Genomic DNA, 13707 nt, shown 5'->3' with positions numbered 1-13707 from the left:
TCGCTATTTTTATAGATTTTACTACGGCCATTGCTCTCAGGAGATCAGAGACTATTCCGGGTCCACTAAGACATGCACGCATTACCAGGCACTCTTCCAATGTTCACCTTTTCAAAGTCTCTTTGCCACACGCACGAAATGTATCCTAAAACTATTCCTTCCTCCCTTGATCTTGTAAACTTTAGAATGTGCCACTTTTACTGTTTCCCAGTTTCTTACAACCTGTCTTTATTCAAAACAAAAATAAAAAGGTTGATCTTTCTTCTCTCTCTTCCTAATCATTTCCTCCAAATCCTTGAGCATTTTGCTAACATTACCAACAGAAAAAAACTGTTATTGCTTGTTTTTTGTGTACATTTCCTTAGAAAAACTCGTGAATTCAAAATAAAATGTTTGCAACTGTCTAACTAACCTCGACAGTCAAATAGAAGAAAACATAATGCTCTGCATTGTGTCCACCCATGTATTCTAGGAAAAGAGTCAGCATAACAGTAGACATTCATAAAAGAGCTTTACATTTCAAGCTTAAAATATTTTCCATACTTTTATTGTTTTTACCAATCACTATAATAACCAGTTTTAATAATATTCCGCAATCATTAACAATCAATGAAAAATAATAAATGATGTGATTCAGAAGATGATGAACTTCTTAAAAATCATTTAGCTAAGTTTTCAATAATTACGTTATGTTTTAAAACTATAACTACAACTGTGCTAAAAGCTAAGAGCCTGTCACAGATCTTTGGAGTGACTTCACCCTGACCAGACCGACCATTTTAATAACAGACCACTCATGTCAAGCCAAACTCTTAACTTTTTATCATCCTTGTAAATTGTTCCAAATGAATATCAATGTAACTTTGTTTTTAGAGATTTTCTTATAGTAGGCTAAGTTTCTTTGGTCTACCTTTACAATTTTATTTATTCAGCACACACGTTGATAACAGCATAACATGTTGAAGTGTAAAATCCTGTATAGAAATTCGTATAAATATATACGTATCGGAGTTTACAACAGGGTGTTTAAAAGCTCGATTCTCGCCCGCCCGGCAATCATCAGGCCACTGCCATTTCAATATCACACTTTAAAGCAGATAACGTTTCTTGGACCTTAATAAATTACAGGGCAACTCACCAATAAAATATGACAGGGCGGTATTGTCTTCTAGGATGGTTTTAATTGACAGTTTGGGCACCCTCTTTGTGCCTATCAAATTGAGTAGTTCTGGCCCAGGCTCCGGTTCGGGCTCCTGTTCAACAAAAGCCAAAACTATTTATTATTCGTATAAGAAAAGCAAAAAATCTGGTATCGATACTTCCTTATAAATATTAGATCTTTACACTTATTGCGTAGCACCAGATCTTGAGCAAACCAAAATTTCTACATGAAGAAATTCTACAATAGAATAGAGGCCCCTTCATAAATGGACCTAAAAGATGCCGTTAATCGCATTGGTTTGATTGTGACACAGGATAACAATTTCGTAAAATAATCCTCAAAATCGACACACACTCTCATCGGCTATACAATAATAAAGCAAAAAAATCTACAAGTATTTGCTTGTTCAGCTTTGCAACAGTTACCAGCACCTGAAGAAGAGTATTAGAATCCAAAAAACATATGGGTAAAGCCAATTGACATACCAAAAATGGCTGTTGTCCTATTTCTCCAGCTTTCACCCGTCGTATCTGAGACACACAGAGCTTGCGGACATACATAAGACTCCCAAGCCTCTTTTTGATATTCACCTCTGAATCGTTGGATCCTACGAAATGAAAATTTCATACAAAATGAAGAAGAACGTTTTTATCAAAAAATACTAGATCAATTAAAAGAAGCGAGAAAATTCAGTAGAGCTCTCGAGGCTCAAATATGCAAAGCAAAAAACGCTAGATAATGCATTTTTGGCAGAAGGTGTTGCGTTGAGTTATTTCTGATAGCCAGCAGACAAAGATATAAAAGCTTTTAAATCGCCTTTTGAGGAACAATTTTTAGGTGCACTGACATAATTTTAATATTAACATTCCGGAGTGGCTGCCTTGAAAAATCAAAATGGAAATAGTTCCTAACTATAAATTTATGGTTCACGAAGCAAAAAAGCCGCTCTTCTAAGAAAATCATTAATTTAAACTGATAAGAAACAGAATTGACAAAATCTCAAAGATCCCCTGAACAAGAAATGATGCGACTCAACATACCAAATGTCTCAGAATCTAATGACCGTAGCTTGGCAATTTCTATATCTACTTTCTTCTTTGTTTCTTCTAAATCTTCCAAATCGTCACACATCCTGCAAGGAAGCATAAGGCATTTAAACCATTGATAAAAAAGTAGGACAGCATTTAAAAAGCAGTATTAGTAGCAACAGAGATCATACTTTATTGTCGTGAGGAAATGTTCAACTGTCCAGGCCGCCTCCTTGGCACACTGTCGAGGAAAAATATAATAATATTCTTATTCATAAAAAAATAAAAACTGAAGGAATAAAAATCAGCAATTGAGAGAGTAATGGCTTGTTATGTCATGATATAACATTTATTGAATGCTAGCTACAAAATTAATGGTTACAAGCACAACGATACTTTTCGACTGGTTTGCCATGATTTGTAGCAATAAAGCTACAATAATAAAGTTACTGTCTAATGATAGCCTAGTCTAGCACCCGAGTAAGAGTGTTGACAAGACACAAGATGAAAAACTACAAAAACATCCCCTAACGGCATTGCTGTGTATCCATCTACAATGCTTTTAGGGTTGTGGCAGGGTAACGGGCTATTAGAATTTTGTCACAACAAAAAATTAATTTGTTTTACAAGACTGAAAAAAAAATTATATGATGGATCCAATCCCTCAGCTTTATCAGTCACATTACTCTTTTTGTTTTTTTTATATTCACATAAAATTTTTACAAAACATACACAAATTTACCAGAGGATACCACAGGCAGCATGGGAATACATAGCAGCCCTGTGGTAATTTACATTCAACATATAAAACTAAATTAACTAAAATTTAAAGACAAAAAATGAACGAAAAGAATAAAAATATAATTAACTACAATTTAAAGGTGCGAAATGAACGAAAAGAAGAAATAGAAACTATTTCTAGAGAGAGGAGAGGAGAGAGGAAATATGCTGTTTGTATCACCAATTTATTCAAAACGTTTAGAGGCCTGGGCATATCTTTGCGTTGCAGCGAGAATTTTCGAATTTGATTCAAGTGGTATTTCTCCATGGCCATAGAGGATGATATTTAGCACATCTTCATTTTAATGATTTATCAGACCATGAGGCAACAATATCGCATTTATACTGTTGAGGAGATCACATCTATCTACGTTATAACTATGGCAGAGCAGGAAATAGTGCTCCGTGTCCTCAACACCGTCATTCATCGGGCACAAAGGGTTCAAAGTGTCATTAAAATTGTGCTTAAATTTATGGAAATTTAGCTTTCTGGGTCCAGCAAGTAACTGCGTCAAGATGGATAGCCCATTTGGGTCATGAATATTGTAGACCGGTTTAGGAGGTGGACGGATAATGGAAAACAATTTTTTCTGGAAAACATTTACCAAGCTCGATTGCCTAATGTCAGGATCGAGCTTTTCCCATTCCAACAAGCGGTTGGGATATCAGCTTTGTTTAAAAATGTTTGTTCTTGCACATATTTGCCCAATTGTAGTGCGTCTGCAAAGGTCATAATTGGATTCTTGAAGATCGGGAATTGGAATAATCTGGTGTAATCTGTCTTGCATAATCTGGTGTTAGGTTGTTACCTATTTTATAGAAGAGGATGAGACGTCTACTCCATCGTCGAAGGTTTAACGATTCCCACCCAAGCTCATCATACAGCTTCTCACGAGAAGTACCTTTCCAAGCAGCTTTCACTGCTAGTGCAGCAGAATACTTGGTAGATTCAAGTTTTTCCATTTGATTGGTTAGGGTGACGCGATGGCTGAACTCGCAAATTTTGTTTGGTGTATGATATATGACGTCACCGTAATCGAAATGGGCGGAATGGGTGGCATGGGACTTTAGACCACTAAAGACCGTGGTTTAAAGTCACATTACTCGACCGTGGTCTAAAGTCATAGATCGCTGACCGTGGTCTAAAGTCACATTACTCTCTTCGCAGTCAGGACATCGTAGGGCAAATAATGGCGAGAACAGAAAAATTCAAATCTAGTTTTTATCTTCACTGTTTATCTGAATGGAACAATATTGAACCAGAGCTTAGACTTGCACCATCTGTCGCTATTTTTAAGGAAAAATTTTTGTCAATTACCCGCCTCCCTTCAATGTCTGTCTTTGGAATTCATGACCCAATAGGATCATCCCTTCTTACTCAACTTAGAGTTGATCTAAGCAAATTCAACTATCACAAATTCAAACACAATTTTAGGGATACTTTAAACCCAATGTGCCCTTCGAATGATGACATTGAGGACGCGGAACATTTCTTGTTGCTTTGCCCTTCTTTCGCTGCTCAATGACAAGATCTTCTTGCTGGAGTTTTTGACATATTACGACCTCTTGGACCTACAAACCTGTCAAATAAGGCTCTAACTCAGCTTTAACTATATGGCAATGAAAAGTTCCCTTATGGCGTCAATAGAAACATTCTCAACTTGACTCTAAAATTCATCCGCAATACTAGTCGGTTTGAATAAGGTCGTTTCAATGTAAAGTGTACACCACGTAACCATTTTATTAATCTGTAACGTATTTTTATTTCCTATTCTTATATTTATGTGTTTAAATATGTTAATGCCCTTGGGGTAGACACAGCCTTTTGCTCCCCGGGGGTTTTCGTCCCAGTAGTATTGTAAAGTGGTTATTTTTAGTAGTGTAGACAGTAATATGTATTGTAACTTTTTATTGGATTATATAAAAAAACATTCACATACATAAAGTAGTAGTTGTGAAAAATTAGGCAAAATACTCACAAACCAAGAAATGGTTTGATTTATATAATCAGGATCACAAACCATTTCAGCAGTTGGAAGAATCACTTTTACAGCAATAATCTCCTAAACGAAAATAAAAACATTTGAAAAAAATTCAAAGCTAGGACATATTTAAGAGTGGCTGGTATTAGTCTAATCCAAAAAAGTCAGCTTTTGTGCGCTTACGAAGAAAATCTGTTTAGCCGCTTCTTTTCTTCGAAGTTCTTCAACCTGTTCTTTTCACTTTCAATTACAAATTTTATTCAACATTTTTTTTTAATTTTGGGTCTTGAAAAGCAGATTTATATCTTTTTTGCTCAAAATTGCTCCACTTTTTATTTAAAGTATTTAGAGTTAATGGCAGAGATCGCATACCATGACAGCATAAATTAGAGAGTGGAGCATACAAAATGTGACACGGCCTTTCCTTTTCTCACAGATCGTTCCATTCTTATGCTCCAAAGTTAACCCAACAGATTAAAGTGACAAAAATGAAAAATGATAAACAGTACCCTTAAAAAATATCTAATGTTTTTGTTTTCAAAGTCCTCTTCGGGGAGAAGAAGGTACAGCAACACTTCTGATATATCTTGTAGGTATCCTTTTGATATAAAGACAAAAATCAAACATTAAAGATACAAAAAATATATCAAAGTTTATTGATGTTCTTATCTTTCTTTTGGTGTAAATTCTATTAGAAAAAGTCTTTCATTATAAAGAAATCAAGATAAGCCAGTCTGATTTCTGAATTCCTTAATAAACAGCCATAAAAGGACTGCTTATAAGCGAATTAATACCTCTTTCTTTCTCATCATCCATACATACGCCTTCCCTAGACCTCCCCTTCTCTATTTCCCTTTCAACCTGGAAGAAAATTTTCTCCAAGTCTGCTTCAACTTGAGCATTTGAGTCATCTAGCGTGCCTTGACCTGAAACGAGGAAATTGGCAAGGTTCAGCGTAGTATAGTTTAACGTTTCCGCTAAAGAGTACCAATTACTCATGTAGCTACGACAAACAGTTATTCGTAGTTTTTGTATCAAAAAATTGTCTGGAAGCTAAGTTGAATTGAGTCACTAGGTAATTCTCGTCTCGAGACATGAAACACTTTGTAGCGAACTTGCAATAATTTACATATAAAGAGCTAATTAGTGTTGTTTAAATGTATATAAAATATCAAAAATAGAAAGATATCCCCAATAGTCTCTATTGGGAATTAAAAGGATAACACATAACTTATTAAATGGTGTAGTGAAGGAACGTTGCTACACTTTTTAAGCCTATTGCAAATCTATTTTAAAATTCTTATGTGCCCTTAATTTTTACCATCATCGACCTTCTTGTCGGGGAGTACTGTATTTTCTTTTCCATTCGACTAGGCTCTTTGCATCTACCTACTGACCTCCCGTCAGGTCACATCGTCACATTCTCAATCTATTACCGTGGTCTTCCCTTGATCTTCATTTGAATTGCCTTTTTCACAATTTTTTTCATACAGAGAGCATGTCTAAACCTCCGATGACATGTTTAAAAATTTTAATAAAATACTACATTAGGTTTTGCCCTTATCTTCCCCATTCTATTATACCAAGCTGTGTTACTCCCCTGATTCTTCTTAGCATTATTATTTACTTTGCTTCCAGCATATTCTATTCAATACAAACGTCTGCTTCTCAGCTTTCTTGGCACTAGTTAACAATTCATAACCTCATCAAGCTCGTCTCGTGTACCTTTTATTCATCAGATAATTAACAAAAAAAATTGTTTCTCAGGACAAAATGCTTCAAAATTTTTCTTGGGTCTATTAAAAATGTGTAATGCTAAATGAATTGCAAATGTTTTTGAAAAATCGTAAAATTGTCAAAGAAAGTCAAATATATATGTTATATATAGAGCATCATACCCCTTTCTTCCTCAGCTTTCTTAGCTATTCTGTCTTTAGTTATTCGAAATATTTTCAAATGATTTGCAAAGTCATCTACCAGTCTTGTTGTTAAATAATTCACCCATTGCAGGTCTTTTGACCTGAAAACGAAACAAAGAAGTCAGTCACATTCACGTTATTCTAATTTCCTCTTTTTCACAAATTGTTTGCTAAGATTTTTCTGGCTATAAAGTTAAAGTCCCTCCAAAGTAGGTCTATAATGATATGATTTATGTGAACAGTTTTTTGGCGGTACAGAACCTGAAAATGGCTTTGAAAAAATCAAACATTTTACAACATATTAACTAAAAGCTTTTCGTCTGACGCTCCTCAGAGCATAAATCGTCAGAATCAGGGTCCGAAAGAACACGATGAAAAATATATACCCAGTTGGATCGAAATAGGCCAATCAGAAAAACGCAAGCACAAGACCGGTATAGTTGACCAATCAGTGCCGCGAACCTAAAGAAAAATTACCACTGGAGTCCAAGAGAGAAAACGAGCACCTTCTGTCTAAAAACTGGCGGCTTTTTTCGTTTGTATGTAGATCGATTCTAAAACTGCTAGATGGAAAGACGACCGGGCTCTGCCAATTATCCGAGAATCACTTGTTTTAACAGTGTTTCTAGACCTACAAGATCGAGGAGGCTGTTATCTTTGAGGGGCAGTTTTGTTTCTTATGTTGGAAGGAGCATGCTGTTTTATCCTATCCCCCAATCTTTGGGTTGTTCGTCCTACGTAGCCAGAATCACGCTGGCACGTAAATTCATAAATAACGGAACTTTTTTAGTTGGTAGGAACGCAATCCTTTTGAATGGATGGAAGGGCTCTCCTAGTGCCGTGAACAATACGAGGATGAACAGCAAAGAAACATTTTGTGATGGCTTCCTAATCTGACTCTTTAATTGCAAGGAAGTGTTACCAATCAATGGTATTTTCAAATAAACTGGGCACTTTTGCGGAAACTACCTTGGATTGGTAACACTTTTCCAAGCAGAGGTACACAAAACAGGAGACTGAGGATCTCAACCAACTGGTGAAAATATTATTTATACATTTTAGTCAAACTTTCATAAAAGAATTATCCTAAAAGAATAGGAAACAGGAAGGTTTCATTTAGATTGACAATATTTTGACAACAGAGCAACAAAAACAATCAACAGGTTCACAATTACTTTTGTGCTTTATTTGAGCTTTCTTTCAGAGTATTCAACATCATATAACTGAGTTTAGCATTGTTATCGTTTATTACATAACCTAAAACTTCTCATTGCAAAATCTCAACAGTTTGGTAATCAAACAGAAAAACCTGATTACATTCCATTCATTCTAAAGACTCGCCACAAAAGACCCAATCAAAAATAGTTTGCTAGATAGAGTACCCATGTAAATATAAATTATCAATGTCTCAGTATATGCAGTGACAAAGTAATTGCAAAAATGGACTCACCTGCTAGCAAATGTAATTATCCCTCTTTGAATAACTTGCCGCAAGTGATACAAAAAAGCTTCATGATCACTGATTGTATTGTACCAGTATTCAACATAATCACGAAGGAAATATTCAAGCACCTTTCAGAAGATAGTAAAAATAAATTGCTCTAGATTTGAATTTCTAGGTTATAAAATAACTAGGCATGATAAACAAGATAACATAGCCATTTCAATATATCCTCTGACCTAGAGGGACTGTGCATCCAACAATTTTCTAAGAAAAATCTCTCAACACTCTACCTATTTGAGAGACCCAATCAACAGGATGTTTTCATTAGACAAGGCTATAAGGTGCTAATGAAGTATTGAATACAAAATGATTATCATTTCTAAAATAATCTCTATATTTTAGATTATTTCTCTAGATAAGATCTTATCAAATTTTTAGTTAAATTGATTAGGTGCAAGAAGAGGATTTGAGAAAGTTTGATAAGAGAGTGAAACAACCAGGACTTATTACTTTAAACCCTAACTAGCTGTGATGGCCGCAGCGACTCCCTGGTGTTTGAAGTCCTTTCTTGTAGCAAGTTGGTGTGCATTGCAATGGATTCTCCTGCACATTTGGTATATAGGATGCAGTGTGTTTGCATGGCACAGCTTTGGACTTGGATTGAAAAATGTGACCAGGTAGCTAAGTGAATAAGCAACAACAAAGCGTTGCTTGTCACTGGTTTGCGTCCTGCCTTGATTGTTTCACTCACTCACATTTTTCTCTTAAAATAATTGATTTTGATACTGCCATGTCGAATGTGCCTACATTTGGTGGGCTTGCATATATTAGAAGGATTTATAGTGTAAAAGGAGAAAGATTTATAGGATTTTTGCCAAAAAGAAAAAATCTTACCAACCTCTTGTAAAGCAGCATCCAAAGAGCTTGAGCCTGTTAAACGCTTGTCATATTTGAATGATTGCTGTGCCTGTTCTAAACACTCAAAGGCTTTAAGTATTCCCCTGTGAGGATCCTCTCTTAGCATTAATGGTGGATCATGCCGACTGAGTTCAATTTGTGATCTTTGAAAAGCATGATTCCCAAGGACAAATAAGAACCTAAAAAAGAAATTGCTTTGAAAATGAAAGTGTAATTGCTTGAAATTTTATCAAGAACAAGAAGAACACTGGCAAAACAAAATAAATTTAATGAAGAAACATTCAAATAGAAGTTGGAGCACAATTTGGCGATAAAAGAAATTTCCAGGCGATGAGATGCTATATCTTCATTAATTATTCAAGGGCAAGTCAGTACAGGAATATCATTAGTATATATGGGAACATCGATCAATGTAGGCAAAAAATAAAGCCATCCATGACCCAGCAAGTCCTATTTAAAGTGAGGAGAACACGAAACCAGATAAGAGACAATGTGCCTATTGTGTGCTTTGATTCCAACTGAACTAAATTACTTATAAATTAATAAAATACTTATATACAGAAATACATTACTAAAATAAACAAGAATAATGTGAGAAAAATAAATAAAAGGAAGGGCAAGTCAAAATGATGAGTGAATATAATATCATCAAAGTGGTGGCAAAGATAAAGTAAACAATAGGGATTAGTGAATGTGTGGTGAGAGTGCCGTAGAGGATGCCTGTGCTGCAATGTGAGAATTATCCACACACATTATGATAGGAATGGATATCAACTATGTCACAAAAAACTGGGAAAGATAAGCTTGTACATACAACTAATTTTCCTAGATACAACTATTGTACATGCAATTAATGACCAATAAAAGGTTAACAGTAACCAGTGATGTTTGCACAGACTCATATCTACATGATGTTGTGTTTATGATCAAGCTTAGTATTCAATGACTTCTGAGATCATCAACTTTCAGGTGCAAGGATGGCTCAGTTGTTAGAGGCACTGACTACAGACCCAAGTATCCGCGGTCGAGTACCTGGCATGACCAAACTTTCACCCAGAGTGAGGAGAGTTGCAAGCTCTGTAATTCCAGGCATAGAAATCTCGAGGTGTGGTCACACCGAGAAGAAGGACCAGGGCATAGAATAGAAATGACCAGAAGGGTCACTTGTATCTGCATTCTTTGTTGCAAGTTCACTCAACTTTTTCTGGTGCTGCACTGTCTGTCCATACAATTCTCATTTTCAACCGTCATGAAAGAAGGCTAGTAGTCTAGGATGTTTCGCAATCGCAGGCATGATGCAGCAAATTTCAAAACAAGCTCCTTTAAATATCACTGGGGCTGCACTTCATACCAACATGAAGCAAAAGAGAGTGAATAAAAACACAGAGGCGCTTAGTTTGTTACTAGTTGTGAGTGTGGAAACGATATCTAAGTTCTGTGAGATGCAAGACTGCCATTGATAGCAGTATTTTTAAGTAATGAAGCAACATATACAGGGCAAGGTGCTAGTTTAATCCTTTTTCAGATCAATAAATTTGTTTTCCTAGTCCTATCTCGCATTATTGTGTTGTTTTCATCGATGTGCTTTGTTTGTGAGTATTGTTTCACATACTATCCTCGTTTTGGTGACGCATGCGTGAAAAAACTCACACTGAATCAATTGACCAGGAGTAACCCTTCTGGAGAAGGCTGAAAAGGCGTCCTTCTACCGTGTGGATTGAAGCACTTTTTCTACATACTGCGCTAAACATGCTTTATATTCCCAGAGGAGAGGTTTTCTTGTTTACAATGATTGTAAATCATATTTTGGAGGGAGCAGAAGGCTTTAAGGTGGGTGAGACCTGAGACGCATTCGGGGAAAGTAACTTCTGGGAGATGGGGAGATGGGTTGGAGAATTCAAATGGTTCCTTTTACTAGAATAATTTTTTGCAATATTTTCTCTTTGATAGCAAAATATAGGTAAGTAATTTTGCCTAAATTTTATAATTCTTACAATTTACTACTGGATGGCTCAGTTGCTAGAAGCGCTGACTACAGACCCAAGGGTCCGTGGCTTGAGTCCCCGGCATGACCAAACTTAGAAATCACAAGGTGTGGTCACATCGAGAGGAAGGACCAGGACACTGCTTGGTAAGCATAAGCTTCTCAGTTTCCTTAGAACTACCTTCGGATGCTAGGTAGAAACAAATACAACAGCAAGAATACAACAACTTTTAAATTGAATAACAGAAATGGTAAACCCTATGGCAGTATTGATATTGCCCAAAGTTCAAGAAAATGCTTGTACTTTGGAAGCAAATTTGTATTTTATTATATTCTTGTTGAAATGAAAAGTTAAGATTAGACTCTAAATGCTTCTTAGTCCTACTGACATCATATCAAAGAAAAGATATGCTTTTAAACAGTTCCTGGTTGTACCCATTGTCTAAGGGATTATTTGGATAGCAGGAAATCCCCTGATATGCTGTAAAAGGCTTTGCATCCCCACACTTAATTGCAACATTTTCAATTTACATTTTCAAAACTCAACCAGCTAAAAAGTTGTGTTTTGTGAATATCACCTTTTCAAATATACTACAGCAGTTCAGTATAGGGGGGGGGGATCTCTCCTCTATAAGTTTAGCTACTAAGAGAGCTCTTCCTTTAAGAATATTACTACTTACTGGATTTGTATTATTTTATATTGTAATACCTTTATATAGTTATATATATTGTACATTTTTAGCTGTAGCTGATTGTAGGTAGTCAAATTTAAAAAAATGAAATAAAAGTGAAAAAATTAAAATAAACATTTTAGTGAACATACCAAGTTGCAATTATTTTTGCAAGAGTGTTACCCATACAACATGAAAGAACAATAGAGAGTGCAACAAGGATCAATCCAACTAACTAAGTAGAACAATACCTCATGCATCTAGGAACATGAACTTAAGGAGCCATTGGTAAAGCACTGGCACTCACCCACAGCAAAGTGTTAGCACGTAAGCAGCTGTTGATAAAATTCCAATTGTACCAAATGTTGCAAATGACAAAATCACACCAATACCAATCCACATTATATTGCCCATGTCCTAAAAAAAATTTTCTCTGTTCTGGGCAATTTTTTATTTTTGTATTTGTCAAAAATGGAACATAGAGTTGGAATCTTCATGTTGAAATTAGTCTGTGCCAAAAATTTCATGTTGTTTGGGCCATCAAGCAGCGAATTATCGTATTTTCAAAATTTAGCTTTTCCTATACATTTCAATGAAATTTTTTCACTACAGCAGCAAATTCCGGTCAAATCTAAAGAAATATCTAAATATTCAAAACAAAGTAAATCGTTACCAAATGGTCCAAACAACATTTGGTTCTCAATATAAACTTATTTCAAGACGATGATTCCAAATGTGAAGTCCATTTTTGAGATATGTCGGTAGATAGCGAGATACAGAATTGGTGGTATCAACCCAGAACGGTGAATATATACATACTGTTATTTTGCTATGATAATGTGAAGTTAGTATGTGATGCAAAGACAAACTTCAGGCAAAAAATTCAGGAAGGGTTTCTTTATCCCTAACAGATTTGTTATCTTGTACCAACATTCAAAATATTGATAAATCTTATCGACACTAACTACTTAACTGCACCAGGATAACTATTTTGGACGATTATGAACTGGCTCTAAAATGAGATTGGAAAGGTAATTGTATAAAGGAATAAATACTGAAGGTTTAGGCTATTGGTTTTTAGAAGAGGGTTTTAAATTTTATAAAAAATATACGATATGCTGCTGATTCGAAATGAGAATTGGTAATAGATGTGGTGATATACCTTGATGAGATGATTAGGAGGAAGGAACGTCTTGGTTTTGATTGCTTCCCAGCATCTTCAGCTTTCTAGTATAACTTCCATTTTTTAGGCTTCTTCGGCTTTCTAATATTGCTTTTATTGCGTGAAAAATGTTCCAGAACAAGATAAAGACAGAGACTCAGCCGATTTTATAGAAAGACGTCCTAACTTCTCTTGAGGCCTGGTCAGGTAGATAGGTAAAGTTCATCTTTGTTGTTGTTGTACTATTAGAATATATTGAGTTGAATTGCAAGGATGTCGGACAAAGGGAGGTTTCTGACAACAAAGTGCAAAGTCTTCTTCTCTTCAAGTAAAAATCATTTTAATATTGGGGGGGGGGGGGGGGAATTAGGAAAAAAGGAAGATCTTCGTGAGCTGCAAATAGGCACTTATCTCTGTTTTGGAAAAGTGGGGTATACAGGCAGTGGTGTAGTACTATCAGTGGCGGATTTTAGGGGGGCAACTAGGGACAGTTGAAGAAAGTCTGGCGCCCCTTTTTCGGAAATTGTGCGCCCCTTTTGAAGAATAAGAATCAGGTGAAAAAGTTTCTTCAAGGATTACCTCAAAGTTATGTTGTTTATTCCGAGAATGGTTGTATACAGCGTATTCTGAAATTGTTGTATACAGCGTACTCTCGTC

At 35.6% G+C, this 13707-nt stretch overlaps 1 protein-coding gene across 1 annotated transcript in view; it reads right to left on the bottom strand.

Moving 5' to 3' along the window:
• LOC135682121 (sorting nexin-13) overlaps positions 1 to 13283 on the bottom strand; it is a 29908-nt gene extending 16625 nt beyond the window's left edge. The window contains exons 1-13 of the mRNA XM_065196854.2: positions 13051 to 13283; positions 12196 to 12305; positions 9214 to 9412; positions 8322 to 8443; positions 6851 to 6972; positions 5747 to 5878; positions 5462 to 5550; positions 4950 to 5033; positions 2382 to 2431; positions 2203 to 2294; positions 1648 to 1769; positions 1139 to 1253; positions 413 to 468 (exon numbers count right to left, since the gene is read on the bottom strand). Of these exons, the coding sequence (XP_065052926.1) occupies positions 413 to 468; positions 1139 to 1253; positions 1648 to 1769; positions 2203 to 2294; positions 2382 to 2431; positions 4950 to 5033; positions 5462 to 5550; positions 5747 to 5878; positions 6851 to 6972; positions 8322 to 8443; positions 9214 to 9412; positions 12196 to 12302 (1290 nt within the window). The 5' untranslated portion in view covers positions 12303 to 12305; positions 13051 to 13283. The remainder of the gene's footprint in view (positions 1 to 412; positions 469 to 1138; positions 1254 to 1647; positions 1770 to 2202; positions 2295 to 2381; positions 2432 to 4949; positions 5034 to 5461; positions 5551 to 5746; positions 5879 to 6850; positions 6973 to 8321; positions 8444 to 9213; positions 9413 to 12195; positions 12306 to 13050) is intronic.
• Between the last annotated feature and the right edge of the window lie 424 nt (positions 13284 to 13707).

The sequence above is a fragment of the Rhopilema esculentum genome, chromosome 16 (assembly GCF_057945365.1).
Source record: "Rhopilema esculentum isolate cy_ngs chromosome 16, ASM5794536v1, whole genome shotgun sequence".
NCBI classification, from domain to species: Eukaryota; Metazoa; Cnidaria; class Scyphozoa; order Rhizostomeae; family Rhizostomatidae; genus Rhopilema; species Rhopilema esculentum.
Note: the sequence above shows the minus strand (reverse complement) of the source record. Positions and strands in the feature narration are given on the sequence as shown.